The sequence below is a fragment of the Salvia splendens genome, chromosome 4 (genome assembly GCF_004379255.2).
Source record: "Salvia splendens isolate huo1 chromosome 4, SspV2, whole genome shotgun sequence".
In the NCBI taxonomy this organism is placed as follows: domain Eukaryota; kingdom Viridiplantae; phylum Streptophyta; class Magnoliopsida; order Lamiales; family Lamiaceae; genus Salvia; species Salvia splendens.
In genome coordinates, this window is record NC_056035.1 from 23,656,000 (window position 1) to 23,681,162 (window position 25,163).

The following is a 25,163-nucleotide window of genomic DNA, read 5'->3' on the forward strand; positions in this document are numbered from 1 at the left end:
TTGGGAATCAACCCCCGCCTCCACCACCACCCCTACCTCAACCTCAAGAAAAAGAATACATCAAGACGTTTCGTAAGGAAAACCACCCAAAGTTTGATGGACTAGGATGGCCACCAATGGCAGAGGCCTGGATACGCGACCTCGAGCGTATATTTGATTTTATGGAGTGCACCGATAGGGAACGTCTGGCTTGCGTGCCTTATCAATTGACTGGGCCTGCCGATTTTTGGTGGGAAACCAAGCGAGGACAATGGACCCCGTCCGCCGAGAGGTGTTAACATGGGACGAGTTCAAGAAGGAGGTGTACAATAAGTACTTCCCCATGAGCTACCGAAGGGCCAAGATCGTAGAGTTCCACACCCTGAAACAGGGAGACATGACGGTGACGGAGTATGATCATGCTCTTTGTGAAATGACCCGATATGCGCTCGAGTTGGTGGACACGGATGAGAAGATGGCCGCAAAGTTTCGTTCTGGCCTTAGACACGATATAAGAGTAGCTGTGGCCAGCCGCAGAGGAATTTCGTACTCCGAGATTTTGAGTTGCGCCTTAGATGTGGAAGAGGCGCTGCCAAAGGACGAGAGGATAGCAAATCCTACACCACCCACACTTCAACCAAACTATCGAGACAAGAGGAAGTGGGAAGGCAACCGAGCCCCTTATGACAACAAGCGACACCATTCCACTTTCCGCCATTCGCAGAACTATGGCCGAAAAGTCGTGCCACAACAGAGAGGAAATCAACAGAGGGCATCCCACTGCAACCGGTGTTCCAAGTATCACGTTGGGGAGTGCAGAGTCGGAGGCATTCGATGCTTCACCTGTGGTGGAAATGGACACATGGGCGGTCGTGACAAGGAAACTACCATACTATTGCATCGAATCCAAGCATGATATAAGAGATCATCATCGGTTGGTTTCAACAAAACACCATTGACAAAAAGCAGTTTATTCTTAGCTAAGAGAGTCGTAGACAGAGATCTACTCCAACTGATGTAATTAGAGCCAGTGAGAGGTTGAGATACCAGTTGGAGACCAGGATTGTCGCTCGGATGAAGGTAAAAAGGACTGGAAATGTCCTCCGCCGGCTGGATCTGATTGCTGCCGCCGCGAGGAGCCATTGAAAAGGTAGAGATCAGAAGTAGAACAGCGGAAATAGGATGATTTTCACTGATACCATGTAGAAAGCAATAAATCGAAACACATTGAAAGATATTGAGAGAAAATGATCTATTATTGATCACACACAAATCATGAAATTACAAAAGAGATGGGAAGCTATATATATAGCAACCGGAAAGCTGAACTAAGCTAACAAAACTAACAAGAACTAACTTACTAATCCAAGCTGACTCATTGCTGACTAGGATCTAGCTGGCCAACGGTCATGTGAAGATATATTGCCACATCTCATCTTCATAATCATATACATCAGCCTCTTATCCACGTATATCGCCATCTCACTCATGCATGCAACGTAGCCATCTTCAACACAGGATCTGAGGAACCAGCTGCAAACCAGGATTGTCGCTTGGATGTAAGTAGTAAGGACTCGAATTATCCTCCAAAGTTGAATTACATGAAGAGCCACTGCTTCCGGCGTTGCCGCTGTTGCTGCGAGCCATCACAAAATCAAAGCAAAATGCGGAAGCAAAAATATTCACTGATACCATATTGAAACTAAAATCGAAACATGTATAAGAGATATGAACTCTCAATATAGAAAGGCAAGACAGTGAAAGATATTACTTATATATCAAATTGTCAAAAGATACAAATATGAAAGCTATCTAGCTACTTATTTGTACTACGCTCAATGAGCTAAGATGTAGCTATGGTTCACGAGGGTGCATGAGAGTTGATCACACACGATCTAACAACTAACTCTAACTAACTGCCAGCTCACATGGTTCCTTCCTCTTATTGCTTTGAGCTTTCTTTACTTCATTATCATTGCACCATCTCACTTTCAATAGCAGCCGCTGACTGTGGCTTCCGGCGTACTCAAGAGACGTCGCAACTGCCATTGAAGGTGACACATCAGCTGCCCGGCAGCTGTTCGGAGATGGAGCAGCTGCTCCCCGTCGGCAACACAACCGCTGGCGCTCAAGGGACGTCGAGGACAGCCCCTCCGCCTTCGCCCGAAGGCGACGCAGCTGCTGACCGCTCGGAGGCGTGGCTTTCCGACGAGAACAGCCCCACTGCAGTCGCCCGAAGACGACGCAGCTGCCAGCCACCATCGCTGCCTCGCTCAGCCGGATCTGGATCGACGATCCCCGAAAAGCCAAGATCCACAGCCCGGTATTTGAACACACCTAGGGTTTAACCCTTGTGTTCCTTTGTTCGTTTTCGATTTAATTAACTTGATTCATCGCGGTCGCTTCACTTGACCGCGATCTTAAATCTTAAATAATCGTTTCTCAAGTGTAACAATCACTTATGTTCACACCAATATGCACATTTAAACTTCAACTTTTTATCAATTTAAATTGTTCTAGCATATTAAGAACATAAATCTATAGATCTACGAATACTTGCTTAGATCTAGAATATTCTTGTGAAAAACTTAAATTAGATCCAAGATTCATAATATTCTTTCATCGATCCAAGTATTCAATCATGGACCACTTTATTTCTTGATTCAAAACACATATATTCACTTAAACATATACATATATGTATCAATTCAAACATATAATCTAGTATATATTACACAGAATATATAGATCTAATGATGTTCATTATAGATCTAGAATATTTTGTATATCTTAGGATTTGAATCCAATAATCTCAATATTCAATCATCGATCTAGAACAGCATATCATAGATCCGAAAATAAAATAAAGAAAAATATAGATCCAACACATATTATAAACATATAACATGTAATTGAATTATTTTCGAAAATCCCAAGTTTTTACACTAATTTTTCAAAAAAATCAATTAATGAAATACATAATCAGAGCCTAAAAAATGGCTCTAATACCAATTGTTGGGACTACCGCATCGGAAGACACAGAAAACAAACAGGTCCTTACGGATCTATTTAGGTGATTATGCATTCGATTCCAATTTCATGCAATTAAACTAGATCTATAGATTAAAACATCAAATAAATATGTAGACATGCAATTTGACGTCCATCATAGGATTGACGTTGCTAGCTGCACCACACGGAGATCCTTGATTTATCGACCACAAATCTTCAATACTATTCCCACGTCCTTGATTATTCATCCGTGTGGGCGGATCTTGAACAATCAAATAAAAGTCATGTTAGATCTAGGGAAAACCAAAACAAATACTAGATTGTCTTGATCTAATCCTATGAATTAGGATAGAACAAGAACAAAAATCAAAACCCTAATTCTCCCACGTGCTAGGGCACAAAAACCGAGGTAAGAGGGAGAGGGAGGTGCTGGCGCCGACAGCTAGGGTTAGGAGGGAGTGAGTTGTGTAATGTTGTGCATTAGAGTTTTCCATCCTTCACTATTTATAAGCTTGGACTTGTTGGGCTAGGATGGTGATCCATGGAATGATTTAGATGTAGGGCTCACCCTAGATAAATATCTAATTAAATCAAATGACCCATGCTTTAATATATTATCAATTTAATATTATTTTATTCTACTAAAGAATAATATTGCACGCTCATCTAAATCACCAAATTACAAATAACTTGGGTCCATTTTATTTTATAATATTTTTTCTGTTTAAGATTATCTTAATCCATCAATTTAATTCTTTTGTCTGCTACGTGACTTGAATTAAATTAATTCTCCAAAGAGTTTTCTATTTTGAAACTTTATTTATTATTCGTGGAATAAGATTCCAACTGCGCAGATTTCTGAATAATAAATTTATTTTTCAAACACCTCTTGAGGATTTAATCATACCATATTGGGCAGGCGAATTGTATGAAATAATATTCCAATACCTTCATGTTATTCAATTACTACCACCCAAGATATCATGTTTGAGTTACGTACAAACTCTCCCATATTGATAAGTCAAAGTGACGTTTGATTAAATAAACAATATTGATATTAATTTCATAGACTAGAAAATACTAAAATTTCTGTAATATATTCTTTCAGTAGATAGCAATAAACAATACATTTTGTATTAGATCCTTTCAATGCTTTACCACGTCGGTGTTACTAATCTCTTCTTAGGTAAGAGAGAATTATTACAAACACCGCAACCATATCAATAGGTAGCCAAAGCCTATCTAGTTTGCGAATACGTTTTTCTTCTTACTAGATCTGGCCAAGTCCCCTACTGGAAAACTCATGAGGATTCATCGAATTTCCCTACTTTGACCTTCTTAGCAAGAAGACTTAGACTTGTTTATTATAGTTCAATTAATTAACCGTTATATTATATTATTTATTCTCATAATTAGGTAAACAAGTAGACGTGGCGTTTCTCGTATACATGCACAAGGTGACTGTACAAAGGCATGTACGCTCGAAGCATCTTTGAGTATACAAACCCCAACAGAAACTATCAACCAATACCTTCTACAAAACACGGGTTGTGGACTAGAGTGACTCTAGTCTAGCACATTTCAAGGTGTAATGTTGTTCCAACACGTGTTAGAAAGGTGTCCAAGTAATTGGAGTTGCGTACTGAGGTATGTTTTAAGGTTGTCCCTAATGATATAAGGATAAGTTCTGTAATCTTCAAAGAGGGAATTCTTGTATAAAAATCAAGAAAAGAACTAAAAGTTTAACAGCGTGATAACTCTCAAGATACAAAGAGATATTTGATTTTCCACATTACCAAGAAGGCATACCATTAGAAACTTGTGCAGTAATTAGATCAACTTCAGTACCAGAGAGATTATCAGAACCAAATCGTAGTGGGAGCGTTCCTAAGGAACATAACAAGTTCACGGGTCTAAGAGTGTCGTAAGACTCAGTCTTAGATTAACTTGAGCATAATCCCTTTGACTAGAATGCAACATTGGTTTATTTGGATATTCATCCTTGAAAAGGTGATAGATTCCAAACTACAATCTAATATAGACAACATATTTTACAAGACTTGCGAATACTACCTATAGGTTGTGTCAGTTAGTGGGAGCTAGTAAATTTGCAAGTGTAAATGTGGATCTCAAAAGGGCTAGACAATGACAATGTGCTATACCAAAAGAGAACTTTTTTCTCACTATCGTTGTGCCAGGATTTATTCGATCCTATTGTCTATTAGAACTTACATAAATTAGAATGTATGTATTATGATTGTCAAGACAACATTTTATAAATAAGAGTCTTGAGGAGATCATCTACACAGAACATCCTAGTAGATATGTAATTAAGGGCAAGAAACGCATGATTGGAAGCTTATAAAGACCTTCGTGGTCTTAGGCAAGCATTTAAATCAGAGTATATGTGTTTTATCATAATTGTCAAATATTTGGAATTTGACTTGTGTCCTTAACAGTGTTGTAACCACAAGGAAGTTGAAAGTGCATTATATATGGTATTATTGGTACTCTACGATGATGAAATCTACAAAAGTTGCAAACAACTAAGATTGACATCTGGCGTAGGAAACCGGTAGTCTGCCCAGTTTAAGATAATGGATTTAAAATAAACTAATTACATTCTTAGCATCTAAGTTCTTCTAAGATTGCTAGAAAGAATGTTGAGATTCTCATAGAAATCCTATATCTATATATTGCATAGAACATTTTAGCATTAGAAATTCCATGAAAAGGTTTATACCTTTCAAGTTGAAATTGTCTTATCTCTAGTCAAGTGTCGTTTGACGCTTAGTGAGATCAAGAATTATAAGACTAGTTTTAAAGATAGATGTCTCATGTGTGCTATGATGTGTACTAAGTTTGATATTAGTTGTGCTTATGCATAGCAAGTGTATATCATATTAACCACGACAAAGGACTTTGATTGAGGTAAATAATATACCATAGTGCTTGAGAAAGACTAATCACTATATTCTAGTTTACCAGTCATTCATGTAATGTCCTGGGGGTTACACTGACTTAGTTTTATCTTAGGAGTATCTTCTTACGAACATGTGTTTACCTTAGGAGTATCTTGAGTCATCCTCCGAACATGTGTTTACCTTAGGAGTATCTTCCTAACAGCTTTGATCGTAAGTTTGAGTATGCTTATGAATATTATTTTTAATTACTCTAGCGAATGCTAACTCAAGGGACACACGAGATCTTAAGCTAAGTAATCACATAGAGAGATGGAATTAATTAAAGATTAAGTATGTAGCAAAGACATAGTGGTGGCAAAGATATGATCAGAGAACAACCAAACAGATTTTTCACAGAAAATGTATTTGTGGCAACATGTTTCAAACATGATGTGAAATGAATGGTAGTTATATATATGTAGCACCTAGACCTGCTTTGAGTATAAGTGAGAGAGTTTTTGGCAGTGGGCTAATCATCCTATCGTGGTAGGCCTTCATCCTCTCCTTGTAAGTGGACGAACTATCATATGCTTCCATTCAAAACTCGTCCATCTCATTGAGGAAGAGGCACCTCTTCTCGCCGGCCTTTTGGAAGTCTTGATTAACTTCTTAACCGCCAAAAATGACCTATACTCCAACTCAAAAGGAAAATGGCATTATTTCCCAAAAACTAATTGATAAGAAGACATACCTATAGGAGATTTGTATGCGGAACGATATACCCACAACACATCATCCAAACGGAGTTTTCAATCCTTTCTATTAGTGCTCACTGTTTTCTGTAGGATGGTCTGCCCATTGGCTTGGGGGTGGTAAGGTGAGGTGACTCTAGGCTTGACTCCATACTTGTCTAATACGTTGTCTAGCCACCTATTGTTAAAGTGAGATCTCCATCGCTTATGAGAGCGCGGGGTGTACCAAACCTGCTAAAAATGTTTTTCCTCACAAAGGCAGTTACAACTTTAGAATCGTTAGTTTTTGGTAGGAATTGCTTCCACCCATCTAGACATATATTCAACTGCAAGTAAAATGTATTGGTACTCCCCTGGTTATGGGAATGGTCCCATAAAATCTATCCCCCATACATCAAACAATTCTACCTCAATGATGGTGTTCATAGGCATCTCTTTCTTCTTAGACATTCCCCCCGCGCGCTGGCATTCATTGCAATGGAGCACAAAACTGGCGGAGTCACGGTAGATGGTTGGCCAATAGAAACCACTTTATAGGATTTTGATGGCGTTCCTTTGTACACCAAAGTATCCTCCGGTTGGCGACGAGTGGCATCTTTCAACTATGGCTGCCCAATCTTCTTGCGGTACACAGCTTCTAAGTATAGTATCTGCACATCTTTTGAATAAGTAGGACTCGTCGCAAAAATAAGATCTAACGTCTCTATAAAATTTCTTCCTTTGATAAGGAGTAAGATCAGGATGGTGTACCTTGGCTGCTAAATAATTAACAATGTCGGCATACCATGGAAAAGTGGCTTGGGTGAAGAATAAATGCTCATCATGGAAGTCCTCATTATTCGAGCAGTTACGCACGAATAGAATCACCATAATTATTACATTGGGTTTGTTTGTTCATTTATAAGATGTTTTACGAACATTTAAATGCATAAGAAGTAAACAAAGTCTAAGTCTTTTGCTTAGTAGACCGGTTGTGGGCGCGCCTGGTGTTTCTGGTTTATAATGTCCCCGAGAGGAGCTCCAACAAGTTTTTATTATTCAGAAACTGACCAGTTGGAATGTAATTATTCCATGAATAATAAATAAGTGTTTCTTGCTAAGTCCACTCTTGGAATTAATAAGATGTTAATTAATTTAGTCCATAACAGATATTAATTAATTAATGGACATTTCTATCTTAAGCGCGGGAAATAAACGACAAACAAAACGGAAGCCCGGATTACTTATAATTTCGGATTTGGATGGGCAGTGCAATATTACTTCTGTAGTGTATGCTCATAATATTCCAATATAATATTTTATTAAATTGTGGGTTCAATTTAATTAGTAAAAAGCTAATTGGGGGAGGCTATATTTAAAACCTTCCATAGATCCCTGACTAGGCCCAATTTGTAACTATTATAAATAAAAGAATAAAGGGGACAGAAAATAGACTTGAATTTTTATGAGAAATTCCGTCCACTCCTAAAAAGAGTAGGGGACGATTTTTTCATGATTTTTCTCCTCCGTGAGGAATTTTTTTGTCTTCTTTATTCGAGTCCTATTATTTTGATAAAATCAGCACACCCTAATATTGAGATACAGTTTGGGAACCAGTCAGAAGATCTGTGGTCTAGTATTGAAGATCATCATGGAGAAGGCGTGAGCAATCGACGATTCTTTGAAGAATCAAATTGGTAACTCTAAACTTTAATATTCATGTTTTGGATTTAATTTCTTTGAGCATGAATTATTTGCATTCTAGCATGAAATTATCTGTTTAACATGTGAATTGATTAATCGCATAATCGGTCAAATAGATCATTGGCTGATTTATTTGTTTTGTACAAAGTCTTCCACTGTGCAAGGGGCACCAAACCACAACAACTACCATTTGTGTAGGATTCACCCATTCACTATCTGATATGGAATAAATGATCTCTGCATCTAGCAGCTTGATTACTTCTTTCCTCACTACATCTTGCATAATAGGGTTAAGTCTACGTTGGTTTTGCACACGAGGTTTATGCCCTTCATGCATGCATGTGGTTGGGCTAATCCCCTTCAAGTCACCAATAGATCATCCTATAGTAGACCTATACTTATTTAACACACCTAACAACTTTTCACATTCTTTTTCACTCAAGGCTGCGGAAACGACAACGGGGTAAGTGTTATCTTTTCCTAGAAATACGTACCCGAGGTATTCTGGGAGTGGCTTCAATTCCACCTTAGGTGGTCCTCGCGGTTTCCCCAATGCTTTCTTCCTCTTCTTCGGGGGTGCGCAATGGCAAGAATGCGTTCCCCTTTTAAGGGATTCTTTTGGGAAGGACCTCGAGTTCTGCAATCATAAGGAAAAGGGTTGCAAAACATGGTAAATCTTGGAGATAAAGTAGGGAAAATTATGCTTGTCGCTATTTCCCAGCGGGCCGCTGCACTTTAGCCAGCGGACGCTATGGGTTGGTCCGAGGCTTTTGTCTCTTGGCTGGTGGGCCGCCACACTTGTTTCAGCAGTCGCTATCCATCATCCCGTAATGCTCTGGACTCTCGGTAGCGGTCGCCATGCATCCTCCAGCAGTCACTAGGCGTGTATTGACTTCATGCACAACTTTCCCGGTGCGGGCCGCTACTGGCTTAGCAGGTGTTGGGCGTCAGCGATCACCAACAGTGATACAGCAGATCGCTGGACATGTAGAACAACTCCAGATTTCCAACTTCATGTTTTGGCTCCTTTTTTAAGCTCAAATATGTACATTTCTCACAACACATGTCAAAATACCAAAATAGATAAAATATGCAAATAATGGATATGTAATGCAACTTTGACATTGAAAACGGACCAAACGATGGCCTTAAAACGGTGCAAAATCCGAGCGTAACAACTCCCCCAAACTTATATTTTTATTTGTCCTCGAAGAAAACATAGAAGACACAAGAATAGACAGAATGCACAAGGACTAGATGTCATAATTGCCTCAAAGTATGGAATAGATAGATCAAACATGTATTAACGTAATCAAATCAAGCAAGACTTATTAGTGCACTTTCATTACTAACTCGTGGAACACATTGAATTCATGCACTCACATGTGGCAAACTTCTAAAGATGGGAAGTGCTCTCTCACTCTCAAAGTGTATAAGGTAATGTGTATATACACTCAAATCATGCATCATGCGAATTTTACCATAGGCTTGCTCAAAGTCTAATCCCTCCTCTACTAGATGTGATTAAGCATCAAAATCCGAAAGGTCTTTCTTTTTTATTGTAACGTAGGCTCTTTGGTAGGTGAGAAATTTTTGCTAAAAAGTGGCTAAAATAAAAATCCCAAGTAGAGTAAAATAAACTCCACTTTTCTTATAAACCCAAGACAATTTTAAAGTCATTAGCTTGACTTTACCCTCTTTATTCCTTGGGAGGTTCTTCAAGTGTCACTTCCTCTTCCATCACCTTGTCCGTGCTATAGTATTTCTTCACACGGTGGCCATTGGCTTGGAACAACGTCCCATCTGGAGCTAGCAACTCAACCGTCCCACTATCATAGATTTTCTTGATCATGTAGGTACCGGTCCATTTGGACTTCAACTTTCCGGCAAAAAAGAGAGAGCCTTGAATTGTGCAACAAAACTACATCCCCCAAGGTGAGCTCTCATGGGATAATCATCCTATCGTGGTAGGCCATCATCCCCTCCTTGTAAGTAGACGAAGTATCATGCTTCCATTTAAAACTCGTCCATCTCATTGAGGAAGAAGCGCCTCTCCTCGCCGACCTTTTGGAAGTCTTGATTCAACTTCGTAACCGCCCAAAAAGACCTATACTCCAACTAAAAGGCAAATGGCATGATTTCCAAAAATCAAATTGGTAAGGAAACATACCTATAGGAGATTTGTATACGGTACAATATGCCCACAATTTCGCATTATCCAAACGGAGTTCCCATTCCTTTCTATTAGTGCTCACTGTTTTCTATAGGATGGACTTGATTTCTCTACTGGCAAGCTCGGTCTGCCCATTGGCTTGGGGGTGGTAAGGTGAGATGACTCTATGCTTGACTCCATACTTGTCCAATACGTTGTCTAGCCACAAATTGTTAAAGTGAGATCCTCCATCGTTTATGAGAGCGCGGGGTGTACCAAACCTGCTAAAAATATTTTTCCTCACAAAGGCAGTTAAAACTTTAGAATCATTAGTTTTGGTAGGTATTTCTTCCACCCATCTAGACACATTCAATTGTAAGTAAAATGTATTGGTACTCCCCTGATTTTGGGAATGGTCCCATAAAATCTATCCCACATACATCAAACAATTCTACCTCAATGATGGTGTTAATAGGCATCTACTTCTTCTTAGATATTCCCCCCGTGCGCTGGCATTCATTGCATTGGAGCACAAAACTGACGGAGTCATGGTAGATGGTTGGCCAATAAAAAGCACTTTGTAGGATTTTGATGGCAGTCCTTTGCACACCAAAGTATCCTCCGGTTGGCGATGAGTAGCATCTTTCAACTATGGTTGTCCAATCTTCTTGCGGTACACACCTCCTAAGTATAGCATCTGCACATCTTTTGAACAAGTAGGGCTCGTCCCAAAAATAAGATCTAACATCTCTATAAAATTTCTTCCTTTGATAAGGAGTAAGATCAGGAGGGTGTACCTTGACTGCTAAATAATTAACAATGTCGGCATACCATGAAAAAGTGGCTTCGGTGAAGAATAAATGCTCGTCGGGGAAGTCCTCATTGATTTCTCATGATAGATCTTCTCCCTCCACCGGGTACTCCAAACGAGACAAGTGATCTGCCACTACATTCTCACATCCTTTTCTATCTCTTATCTCCACATCGAATTCTTGAAGTAGTAGGATCCACGGAATGAGTCTTGGCTTTGCGCCTTTCTTTGCAAACAAGTGGCTAATAGCTGCATGGTCAGTGTAAAAAATGGTTTTAGTCCCAACAAGATAAGCTCGAAATTTATCAAAAGAAAAAACTATAGCAAGCATGTCTCTTTCTGTGGTCGTATAATCAGCTTGTGCAGAATCTAAAGTTCTACTAGCATGATAAATGACTATAAAAATTTTATCTCTCTTCTGCCCCAAGGCAGAACCAACGGCAGTGTCGCTTGCATCACACATGATTTCAAATGGTTGACTCCAATCGGAAGTGATGAGAATGAGGGCACTCACTAGGTTCTCAAAAGCTTGCAAATAGACAGAAGTAAAATTAAATTTGACATCTTTTTCAAGTAATTTACAAAGAGGCTTAGAGATTTTCGAGAAATCCTTGATGAATCTCCTATAGAATCCTGTGTGCCCCCAAGAAACTTCTCACGGCGTTCTCGTTGGATGGGGGCTGTAGTCTCTCAATGGCTGGAATCTGTTAGGTTTAGTATACTGAAGAGCATGTTTCGAGCGAGTTCGCACGAATAGAATCTTGCTTGTGTACGGAAAAACTCTACAATCCACTTTTGACCCGATTCAGTATTATTCGAGCATTTCGCACGAATAGAATCAGCATATTATTACATTGTGTTTGCTTGTGCGTTTATAAGATTTTTTATAAATATTTAAATGCATAAGAAGTAAACAAAGCCTAAGTCTTTTGGTTAGTAGACTGGTTGTGGGCGTCGTCCACTTTAAGGTAACTACAGTCGGTTATATGCAATGCTTTGCAAAAGAAAAAGAAGAATTTCACAACCTAGATAGGCTTTGGCTACCTATCGTGAAAGGTTGCATTGTCAGCCCGATTATTTCTAAGCCTTATTGAAATAAGATGACGTAGGTGTGGTATAGCACTGAATGGATCTAACAGCAAGACGTGTCTTTATGCTATCTACTGAAAGACGAGGTCTTGATAAATATCTATTTCTTAATCAATGTACGTTAGCATTGAGCATACAATATTGAGTATCTACTACTTTGACTTACCAAAGGTGCGGGTTTTTCGTCACCCAACGATCCAGGTATATTGGGTAGTGGTGATCATTACCTAGCGGTGCTAGGATTGCTATTATGTTGAATCTTGCGCGAGGTGAGTCTCGTTTGATAATGTCCTCAAGAGGAGCTTGAACAAGGTTTTATTATTCGGAAACTGGTCAGTTGGAGTTTTATTACTCTATGAATAATAAATAAGTGTTTCTTGCTAAGTCCACTCTTGGAATTAATAAGATGTTAATTAATTAAGTCCATAGCAGACTTTAATTAATTAATGGATATTTATATCTTAAGCGCAGGAAATAAATAATAAACAAAATGGAAACCTGGATTACTTGTAATTTCGGATTTGGATGGGGAGGTCAATATTACGTCTGTAGTGGCTGCTCGTAATATTCCAATATAAGCTTATATTAAATTGTGGGTTCAATTTAATTAGTAAAAAGCTAATTGGGGGAGCCCATATCCAAAACCTTCCATAGATCCCTGACTGGGCCCAATATGAACTATTATAAATAGGAGAATAAAAGAGACAGAAAGACAATCAATTTTTGAGAGAGAAATTTCGTTCCCCTCCTCTCTACAGTAGGGGACGAAAATTTCAATGGGATTTCTCCTCCGTGAGTTTTTTAGCTCCTCCTCCGTGAAAAAGTTCTGTCTTCTTTATTCGAGTCCTAGTGTTTCGATAAGATCAGCCCACCCTGATGTCGAGATACAGTTCGGGACACCAGTCAGAAGATCCGTGGTCTAGTATTGAAGATCATCGTGGAGAAGGCGCGAGCAATCGACGATTCTTTGGAGAATCAAATCGGCAACTCTAAACCGTAGAATTCATGTTTAGGATTTATATTCTATGAGCATGAATTATTTGTGTTCTAGCATTCAATTCTATGTTAACATGTGAATTGATTAATCCTGTAATCTGTCAAATAGATCATATGTCTGATTTATTTGTTTGTACAAGTCTTCCGCTGTGCAAGGGGCTTCAAAATCCCAACAATTGATATCAGAGCCAATTTTTTGCTCTGATTATGTGGATTAATTTCATGTTAGGTGAATTGCTTGAATGCATATAAAGTTCGAATATTAAGAACACGAAAATTCGTTCTCGGAATATTCTTCTAGTACTGATTCGTTTCAAACGTGTTTTCTTGTGCTTTGATTCTTTTAAGATTGCATAACTACATATGAATCATGACAAAAGAATTACATGAAGTTTACGTGATGTTTATTTGATGAGTACATCTTGTAATTATTTAATTCATGTCGTGCAAATCTCAATTCAATATCATGATTCCTTTTAGTTTTCTTTATCCTTACGTGAATTGGTGTTGGAATTACTGATTATTCACGTTTACTTGATTAAAGAACTAAATCTAACGAATCAAACTTGGAGCCTTTTATGGGATATTGTTGTGTGTTGGAGGCTGCAACTTGCAGCGCCGACGGCTACGGAAAAGCAACGGCAGTCCGTTGTGGCAGCAGCAGCGTCGGAGTTCTCCGCAGGCCTTCAAGAGGCAGGCTGCGCCGGCAGGCCAAGCCTACAGGCTGGGCACTTTGCGCTACGCGGCACAGCAGGTGCAGTCACGACAGCCCGAACGCTGCAGCAAGAGCAGCGACGCAGCTGCACGATTGCAGCGGCGATCTGCAAGCGCGATGGCAGCTGAGTTACGGGCAGCAGCGGCTGGAGCGACGTCGATGCAGTAGCGTCGGAGACGTCAGGCTCGGCAAGCTCGCGAGACGAGTGGCCTTCGCGGGCAATATCCCGGACTCGAGTTAGACGACGCAAGATTACCCTATGCGCGACGCTCGCGCGGATTCCACCCGCGCGACGTCGCATCGATTCGTCTCGTGACTTCACCTTCCAAATTTGATTAGAGTTTCTAAATCCTTGGATTCAATTTTGGAAATAATTCAAGATAAATATGAGAATAAGATTTGAATATATCTTTTGTGTATTTTATATATTATATAAGATTTGATTTTGTATCAAATCATGGATTAATTAGATTCTTTCCTTATTTAATGGATTTATATGGATTTTATTCATATATAAATCCTAGTTATATTTGGAAAATAACAATCTAATTTTATCTATATCCTATGGATTTATATGGATTTATTCCGAGACAAATCCTAGTTGGATTTAGATAATGATAATATTATTTTATTCTTATCCTATGAATTTATATGAATTTATTCATAGATAAATTCTAGATGGATTTGGATAGTGATAATATAATATTTTATTCTTATCTTACAGATTTATGTGGATTTATTCCTAGATAAATCTTAGATAGATATGAATAATTATAATATAATATTATCTAATTCTTTGGATTTATATGGATTTACTCCAAGAATAAATCCTAGATGGATTAGGATTAATATTTATATTAATTTATTTTATCTTATGGATTTGAATAGATTTAATTCTATTAAGACTAATCCTAGGTGGATTAAAATAAACATTAATCCAAGTTATCCTTATCTTTTGGATTTATATCCTAGATAGATTACGATAAAGATAATATATAAGAAACTCCTTATTTAATTGGATTTAGATAAATTAATTTATCGAAGAAATCCCAAGTGGTGTTTGATATATTCTAGATGTCTATTCTAGAAAGAAATAAGATTTGTATAAATCTTGAGTGATTGGATTTTATTTATCGTATGGATTATGATGGAATCGTTTCTATCTAGTAATATCCTAGAACGATTTAAATAATGATAATCCTAGATCAACGTTATCTTGAATTGAAGGATTTGATTTTATCAAATTAAAATCTAGAATGATCCTAAATGGATTTATATAGTTAACACTATCTTCATAAATCCTAAATGAATTTGGATAATTAATATCCAAGATAAACATTAAATAATTATCATTAATTATCCAGTGTGTTTAAATGTCATGCATTAAATGGATTTATCTGTTTATTTGGTGTTTATCCTTGTAAGTGGATTATCTGCTTTATCTGCTTGTGTGATAATTATGCAAAAACCATATAAAATATCTAAGCGACAATTACTACAAGTGCGTTGTATATGGTCTCCATCAATTGGTGTGCAATTTATGAAGTTTTTTTCTAATATTATCGCCACCTGCACTGTGGGGACAATAATCCTAAGAAATAGCGAGTTCATAAGGCGGACTTCTCAAATATAGATAGTATGAACTAGAATGTGGTTTCCAATATTATCGCCACCTGCACTGTGGGGACAATAATCCTAAGAAACTGCGAGATTCAGAAGTTCACACAGAATTTATGAGATAGCTTGATCTTGTTAGCAGCACATGAGCATTGTTATGAGACTGTGTTGTAGAAATGAGACTCTGTAATGCTAAATTCGATGGTCGTGCTTAGGCAACATTTGGCGGCCATGCCGTGCTCTGGTCTCTGGACTATTCGTTGGTGTTGTGACCAGTAAAATTGTAAGATTTTAATGCGTATTGACTTCCTCTGGGGGGTACAAAATTTTAATTTTACAGTTGCAAAATACGTAATTATTTTGTGGTTATTTGCGATTATGTATTGAGCATAAGTATGTGATAATAAGTTTATTTGCCAAATCTTCATTATGTCATTCATATTTTGTCTGCAATCTTAATGGAATAAACTCGAATGCCAAAATTATGTAGACTGGAAATGCAAATGGATGAGATTCTCATCGCTAAAACTGGGAGTTTATACTCAATAATTCATGTCCTCCATTTCCTCGACATAATTCCATGAAGATTGTTCGAGAATGCTTTTTGCATGAACTTGACAAGTTCTTTAAGGAATAAGGTCAAGCTATTTTCTTTTAATTAGCACTGCAAGTCTTGGTTAGTGACGATGAAAGATGGATATCAGTAGAATCTGTCAAGATGATTCGATTGGAATATCCTAAAGGGACAGAATATTTTGAGGAATCTTTTGATCACTCAAATAGTTTCTGACTCAAGTCATCACCTGGAGAAATGACTAAAAGAAGGTTTAACCGAAAAGTAGAAAACCTTCAGAATATTAGTCGTTATATTACTATTAGAGGAAAATAACATGATTGATGAATACTATTAGAGGAAAATAACATGATTGATGACAAATTCATCAAGGCTGCAGTTTTCCTAAGTCCTAGTTCATTTGAACAAAAGACTAGATGTGGAAATGGAAGAGTCTGATTAGTCATCAAAGTTTGTTTAAAGCGAGTTAAGATGCTTTGTAAGTTGGATTGACCTCTTTTAAAGAAGGACAATGACTTACATGACAATGCAACTTTTAAGTAAGAGATCTTGATCCAGTTAGGCTTTTGTTGCAGTGGGAGCTTATAATGTTCAATTATTGTTTTATGGTTGATGATTAAGGCATCATAGTATTGAAACAATATAAGTGCAACAAGATTGAGTATGAAATAACACATCAACTTCTTAAACAATGAATGATAAAGTATTTATGGCTCTTAGTCTTAAGGCCAAGAAAATACTTAGCTATTGTTCAAACTGATCTATACTATCAAGATTTTAACAATTTGTTTGTTAAATAGCTTGAAAGTCGAGAATGTCTATTCGATGCACTATGAGTTAGAATCATTTGATTCAGAATAATTATAGAAGTGCAACGTAGAAAGACTAGCAAGTCTCAATGGTTTACACCAATAAGAAGACGAGCAAAGCTTTATGATCAATAGTGGGAGTCTAATCTCCATTAACGAATCCAAGCATTCTTTCAAAGAATGAGATAGTTATGTAAGAAGGAATCGAAGTCTTTCTAAGACAAGTTTGATCAAGTGATGAGTTGTACTCATGTAAATCTTATCATTGATGGGATAAGCGTTAGATATAACGAGATACACCTTAAAGAAACTACCATCATCAGTACCTTCTACAAAACACGAGTTGTGGACTAGAGCGACTCTAGTCTAGCACATCTCAAGGTGTAATGTTGTTCCAACGCATGTTGGAAAGGTATTCAAGTAATTGGAGTTGAGTGCTAAGGTATGTTTTAAGGTTCTCCCAAATGATGTAAGATTATAAGTTCTGTAATCTTCAAAGATATAATTCTTGTATGAAGATCAAGAAAGGAACTAAAAGCCTAACAGCGTGATAACTCTCAGGACAGAGAGAGATATCGAATATTCCACGTTACCAAGGACTAATACCATTAGAAGCTTATGCACTAATAAAATCAACTTCAACACCTAAGATTGTTAGTACCATATCGTAGTGGGAGCGTTCCTATGAACATAACAAGTTCATGGGTCTAAGAGTGTCGCAAGACTCGATCTTAGATTAACTTGAACATAATCTCTTTAACTACAATGTAGAATTGGTTCATTTGGATATTCATCCTTGAAAAGGTGATAGATTCCAAACTACTATCTTAGATAGACAACGTGTTTTATAAGACTTGCAATACTACCTACAGGCTGTGTCAGTCAGTGGAAGCTAGTATAATTGCAAGTGTAAATGTGGATCTCAAATGGCTAGACAATGACAATGGGCTATGCCCATTGAGAAATATCATCTTCTCGCTGTCGTTGTGCCAAGATTGTTCGATCCTTCTGTCTACCAGCACTTACATAATTAGAGTGTATGTAGCATGACTGTCAAGACAGCTTTCTATTAATAGAAGTCTTGAAGAAATCATCTACATGGAAAATCCTAATAGGTATGTAATAGAGGGCAAGAAACACATGATTGGAAGCTTATGAAGACCTTTGTGGTCTTAGGCATGCATCTAAATCAGAGTGTGTGTTTTAGCTAGATTGTCGAATGTTTGGAATTTAACATGTGCCCTTAAGTGTGTTGTAAGCGCAAGAAAGTTGAAAATGCATTAAATAGGGTATTATTGGTACACTACGATGATGAAATCTACAAAAGTTGCAAACAACTAAGATTGACATCTAGCGTAGGAAACTGGTTGTCTACCCAGTTTAAGATAAAGGATTTAAGAGAAACTAATTACATTCTAAACATCTAATTCTTTAAGATTGCTAGAAAGAATGTTGAGATTCTCTTAGGAATCATGTATCTATCCATAGCTTGGAACATTTTAGCATTAGAATTTCCATGCAAATGTTTTTACCTTTCAAGATATAATTGTCTTGTCTCTAGTTAAGTGTCGTTCGACGCTTAGTGAGAATAATAATTATGAGGCTAGTTTTGGAGATAGATGTCTCATGTATGCTATGATGTGTACTAAGTTTGATATTAGTTGTGCTTTTGCATAGCAAGTATATATCATATTAATCTTGGCGAAGGACTTTGATTGAGGTAATGGATATACCATAGTACTTGAGAAAGACTAATCGCTATATTCTAGTTTACCAGTCATTCATGTAATGTCCTTGGGGTTACACTGACTAAGTCTTATGACTAATCAGTGATCGAGTAAGTCATCCTCATTATATGTGTTTACCTTAGGAGTATACTCCTAGTAGCTTTGATCGTAAGTTTGAATATGCCTATGAGTATTTTACTCTAGCAAAGGCTAACTCAAGAGGAACACGAGATCATAAGCTAAGCAATCACATAGAGAGATGAAATTAATTAAAGATCAAGTACGCAGCAAAGACATAGTGGTGCAAAAGATATTATCAGAGAACAACCAAGCAGATTTTTCACAGAAATTGCCTTTGTGGCAACATATTTCAATCATGATGTGAAATGAATGGTAGTTCGATATATCTAGCTCCAAGACCTGCTTTGTGTATAAGTGGGAGAGTTTTTGGCAGTGGGTATACTCGAAAGCATGTTTTGAGTATAAGTGGGAGATTGTTAGGTTTAGTATACTGAAGAGCATGTTTCGAGCGAGTTCGCACGAATAGAATCTTGCTTGTGGACGGAAAAACTCTACAATCCACTTTTGACCCGATTCAGTATTATTTGAGCATTTCACACGAATAGAATCAGTATATTATTACATTGTGTTTGCTTGTGCGTTTATAAGATTTTTTATAAACATTTAAATGCATAAGAAGTAAACAAAGCCTAAGTCTTTTGGTTAGTAGACTGGTTGTGGGCGTCGTCCACTTTAAGGTAACTACAGTCGGTTATATGCAATGCTTTGCAAAAGAAAAAGAAGAATTTCACAACCTAGATAGGCTTTGGCTACCTATCGTGAAAGGTTGCAATGCCAGCCCGATTATTTCTAAGCCATGTTGAAATAAGATGACGTAGGTGTGGTATAGCACTGAATGGATCTAACAGCAAGACGTGTCTTTATGCTATCTACTGAAAGACGAGGTCTTGATAAATATCTATTTCTTAATCAATGTACGTTAGCATTGAGCATACAATATTGAGCATCTACTACTTTGACTTACCAAAGGTGCGGGTTTTTCGTCACCCAACAATCCAGGTATATTGGGTAGTGGTGATCATTATCTAGTGGTGCTAGGATTGCTATTATGTTGAATCGTGCGCGAGGTGAGTCTCTTTTGATAATGTCCTCAAGAGGAGCTTGAACAAGGTTTTATTATTCGGAAACTGGTCAGTTGGAGTTTTATTACTCTATGAATAATAAATAAGCGTTTCTTGCTAAGTCCACTCTTGGAATTAATAAGATGTTAATTAATTAAGTCCATAGCAGACTTTAATTAATTAATGGATATTTATATCTTAAGCGCGGGAAATAAATAATAAACAAAATGGAAACCCAGATTACTTGTAATTTCGGATTTGGATGGGGAGGTCAATATTACATCTGTAGTGGTTGCTCGTAATATTCCAATATAAGCTTATATTAAATTGTGGGTTTAATTTAATTAGTAAAAAGCTAATTGGGGGAGCCTATATCCAAAACCTTCCATAGATCCCTGACTGGGCCCAATATGAACTATTATAATTAGGAGAATAAAAGAGACAGAAAGACAATCAATTTTTGAGAGAGAAATTCCGTTCCCCTCCTCTCTACAGTAGGGGACGAAAATTTCAATGGAATTTCTCCTCCGTGAGTTTTTCAGCTCCTCCTCCGTGAGAAAGTTTTATCTTCTTTATTCGAGTCCTAGTGTTTCGATAAGATCAGCCCACCCTGATGTCGAGATACAGTTCGGGACACCGGTCAGAAGATCTGTGGTCTAGTATTGAAGATCATCATGGAGAAGGCGCAAGCAATCGACGATTCTTTGGAGAATCAAATCGGTAACTCTAAACCGTAGAATTCATGTTTAGGATTTGTATTCTATGAGCATGAATTATTTGCGTTCTAGCATGCAATTCTGTGTTAACATGTGAATTGATTAATCCCGTAATCTGTCAAATAGATCCTATGTCTGATTTATTTGTTTGTACAAGTCTTCCGCTGTGCAAGGGGCTCCAAAATCCCAACAGAATCTTGGCTCTATCAACTTCTATCCCTGCAGAAGATACTTTGTGACCTAGAACTATACCTTCTTTCACCATGAAGTGACATTTCTCTCAATTAAGAACAAGGTTAGTTTCTACACATCTCTGCAAAAACCTTAGCCAAGTTGTCATAAGAATGATCATAAGACTTCCCAAAAATAGAAAAATCATCCATAAACATCTCCATCACCTTCTACATTAAATCATGAAAAATGGCCATCATGCATCTTTGAAAAGTAGCAGGAGCATTACATAAGCCAAACGACATCTTCCTATAAGCATATATCCCATACGGGCAAGTAAAGGCTGACTTATGTTGATCCTCGGAAGTAATTGCAATTTGATTATAACCAGAATAACCATCCAAGAAACAATAGTAATCATATCCCCCAAGTCTATCAAGTATTTGATCAATAAAAGGCAAAGGGAAGTGATCTTTACTAGTGGTTGCATTTAACATCCTATAATCAATGCAAACTCTCCACCTCGTGGCTACTCTCATGGCAATCATCTCACCATCCTTCCCGGGCACTACGGTCATCCCCCCTTTCTTAGCTACCACTTGTGTAGGACTCACTCATTCACTATCCGATATGGCATAAATGATCCCTACATCTAACAACTTGATTACTTCTTTCCACTCACTACATCTAGCATAATAGGGTTAAGTCTATGTTGGTTTGGCACACGAGGCTTATGCCCTTCTTCAAGTAAAATCCTATGCGTGCATGTCGGTGGGCTAATCCCCTTCAAATCACCAATAGACTATCCTATAGCAGACCTATACTTGTTTAACATACACAACAACTTTTCACATTTTCTTTCACTCAAGGCAGTGGAAATGACAACGGGGTAAGTGTTTTTTTTTTCTAGAAATGCGTACCTGAGGTGTTCGGGGAGTGGCTTCAATTCCACCTTAGGTGGTCCTCGTGGTTTCCCCAGTGCTTTCTTCCTCTCTTCCTCTTCTTCGGGGTTGCGCAATGGCAAGAATGCGTTCCCCTTTTGAGGGATTCTTTCGGGAAGGAACTCGAGTTCTGCAATCATAGCACACACATTAGACTCACATGTAGATAAATCTTTCATTCCCATGGAATTTCAAAGCGTCATGGATGGTGAAGTTCATACTCTCATTATGCAACTGCAATGTTAGGTCTCCCTTCTGTACATCTATCATGGCTCCCCCAGTGGCTAAAAATGGTCTCACCTTCTTGTCCTCCTGCATGTCCAAAACAACAAAATCAGCAGGAAAAATGAATTCTCCTACTCTTACCAAGACATCTTCTACAATCCCCCTTGGTGTTGTTGTACTTCTGTCCGCCATCTGCAAGGTAATTGAGGTGGGACGGATGTTGTCAATGTTGAGCTTCCTGTAAAAAAGATAAAGGCATTAAATTGATACTTGCTCCAAGATCACACAATGCATTTCCTTCTACATTATTAACCAAAACACAAGATAAAGTAAAACTCCATGAATCCTTGTGTTTGGTAGGTAATCCCTTCTGAATTAGAGCACTGCAATTCTATGTTAAGCCCACTGTCTCGTATTTCCCCCACTTTCTCTTTTTAGTAACCACATCTTTCAAAAACATGGCATAGTTGGGCATTTGTTGCAGCGCCTCCACTAATGGAATGTTGATGTGGACCTTGCTCATTACCTCCAAGAACTTGGCAAACTGGACGTCTAACTTTTTACTCTTTAATCATTGGGGATACGGAATGGTGGCAGTACTGGGAAACTGTGGATCTGGGGACTGATGTTCCGGTGGAGGACCGTTACGAAGTGGTGCAGCGGCCGCTGGCGATGGTTCTGCATCTGTGTCTGAATCAGGTTCGGCTGGCTGGGGAGCTTCTGGCGGACCGCTGTGAGAATCTGTAGCGGGCCGCTGGGTTTGACCAACGGCTGGCGTGAAGTCAGTCGTTTCCGGCTCTTTTTCTCTCCTTCACCTGTCTAACTTTGTTGCTTGTGAGGGCTGGTATGTGGTCCCGCTGGGAAGTTACACGGCATGACACTTTCCCTTCGGATTGATCTCTGGCAAGCTAGGAAGTGTCCCTGGAGTGTGCTTGTTCCCTATTGCAGTGGCCAAAACCCCTATATTATATTACAAATCCCCTACTTATGCGGCTAGACTTTCCAAACCTTGCTCTAATAGGCTGGTGTTTCTTTCCAAATTGATCAACCACTGATTGATCACCTTCCTATTTTCCTGAACCTCGGTGATGCAAATTTCTAACAGTTCCTCCCATTTGGAGCGGGGTTGGTCCTCCATACCTGCACATGTTTCAGAATTTTCATTAGCATAATAATCATGTGCATCGTATGCATAATCAAAATAGTCTGGGTCATAGTATAATCCCCCTTGGTCGGGACTATAGCACTCTTCATAATACCCTCCTTGCTGCTCATTATTGTAACCATATGGACTCTCCATTCCTGTGAAGAGATCCATTAAAAGAAAATAAAAATAAAAATGAAAGCAGTAAATACCAAAGTAGTAAAATTATTCGATTGAAGATATCAATCCCAAACTGAATTGTCTTCCCCAGCAACAGCGCCAAAAACTTGAATGCACTTTTTATTAGCACTATAAATACTTGCAAGTATAAAAAGTATACAGAGTAGGAATAGTATAGCTAAAGGTTAGTACCGGATATCGATCACGGGGAAAAAAATACAATCTGTTTATCTTCTACTAAAACTCAATTACTATTTGGAAACCGAAAGTTTTGGAGATTTTTGAAAACAAAGAACTTTTGAAAGCAAAGAAACAACTAATTTCAAATAATCACGGAGATAAAAGTATAGAGATAAGGTAATTCCAGGGATGTGCTTTCACAATTATGGTTATACAATTTCCAACATTGATAAAACGAGTCACCTAGTTTATGCTCATGTGATACAAACGTTGATTACAAACATTAGGGTTGTCAATCCTAAATACGTAACTCCTAAAAGCTCCTAAAACCCTTAAAAATTCCTCACTATCAATTGACAGTGCCGTTTTAAAGGAAGATAATTGTAGTGTCTATTAAGTGGATCTAACTCGCCAACATCCTCTCACGATTATATAGCAAGTTATAATAAATCATCACTGAATGTTTCAGTCAAGCGTGAAGCATTATCCACTAACTTAAGGAAGAAACAAAGTAAGAACAAATGGATGTTAAATAGAAATAGTGTAACACCCCGAAAAAAAAAGGAGAAAGAAAAAATCAAAGTAATCTAATTAAATCTTTTCATAGTTGACTTGGTCAAATATATTTCTCCAAACCCATCAATAAACGATTTCCCTATATCTTCATCTTCCCTAAAATCTCTCCAACCACCAAATCTATCAATATCTATCAGTTTGGTCTATATATACCCAATCAATCCCTCAAATCAATTCCCATCGGATCAAGTTCAAGGAGGGTTGACAATACAATCTTTGCCAGCCAAACCTTTCACCAACAGCGGGTATACACTTCTTCCACCTCATTCCTATTACATTCTTGTGCATCTCATGGAATCTGAAATAAATCTCTAATTGGAAAACCAAAACAAAACCGAATCAAAGAATCGAACTTTAATTTCACAAAATCAACGTAAGAACTTTACTTGCGGGGTGGTTCGGGTTGGTTTCGGGGCTGCGCGGTGTCGTTTCGGGGCTGTTCGAACAGCGAGCACACCCGTGGCGACTGCAGACGGCGATGGCGCTGAGCGACCGCGTGGAAGCGGCCAGCAGCAGCTCTTCCCGGCGGCGATAGCAGCGTCTTCCAGGCACTGTGACAGCAGCACCGTTCCCTCCCGGCGAGCAATGGCCGGCGGCATGGAGCGAATCGGAAGAGGCGACGAAAATTTGGGGATCTTGTTTTCTTCCTTTTTGTGAGAGAAAGCGAGAGACAGAGATGAGAGTTGGGGAAGAAAGGTGCGCGAGAGAGAGGGAGAAAAATACGCAGATGTGAATGGGAGTATATTTGATTTCTTGTTATCTTCTTTAATATATTTGATGATTGTTAAAGTGGAGTGGAGGGTATACGAACTGTTTCTGGAATAGGAGTACTCAATCCCTTTTATTCTTTGACCATTAATTTTATTCTTGTTTTAAAGTAGAAAAGGAAGGGGCACCTGTATTTGTGAGGGAGTATTTTTGGGATTTTAATTCGATATCGTGGAGGGAAATACGAGGAGCCAACGGAGGAACATTAGGCGGCCACCGAATAATCAAAAACCGAGAAACGAGATAAACGATTTTAATTAGGGGGCATGCATCTTATTTATCTACTTGATTCATTGTGTTG

General features: G+C 38.2%; 1 protein-coding gene across 4 annotated transcripts; it reads right to left on the reverse strand.

Annotated features, from left to right (window-relative positions):
- Positions 1–1,370: 1,370 nt before the first annotated feature.
- LOC121800293 lies at positions 1,371–24,807 on the reverse strand. 4 transcript variants are annotated; one of them, XM_042199868.1, is made up of 5 exons: positions 24,481–24,807; positions 23,274–23,316; positions 22,011–23,154; positions 21,769–21,919; positions 1,371–1,615 (listed from the first exon to the last, which is right to left on the reverse strand). In XM_042199868.1, exons 3-5 carry the CDS (start codon positions 22,204–22,206, stop codon positions 1,489–1,491), a joined length of 474 nt encoding a protein of 157 aa, XP_042055802.1. In that variant the 5' UTR covers positions 22,207–23,154; positions 23,274–23,316; positions 24,481–24,807; the 3' UTR covers positions 1,371–1,488. The 4 variants fall into 4 exon arrangements, with proteins under 4 accessions (XP_042055802.1, XP_042055803.1, XP_042055801.1 ...); XM_042199869.1 differs by having other exon boundaries at positions 22,011–22,252; positions 22,541–23,316; XM_042199867.1 differs by having other exon boundaries at positions 22,011–23,316.
- Positions 24,808–25,163: the final 356 nt, after the last annotated feature.

Bases quoted from the DNA above. Each gene is read 5' to 3' on its own strand.
- LOC121800293 (XM_042199868.1), bottom strand. From the start codon at position 22,206: ATGGCGGACAGAAGTACAACAACACCAAGGGGGATTGTAGAAGATGTC. The intron at 21,920-22,010 runs GTATGAACTTCA...CTATGATTGCAG, and splicing joins ATTGCAGTTGCATAATGAGA to AACTCGAGTTCCTTCCCGAA. The intron at 1,616-21,768 runs GTACGCATTTCT...GATGGCTCGCAG, and splicing joins CCACTCCCCGAACACCTCAG to CAACAGCGGCAACGCCGGAA.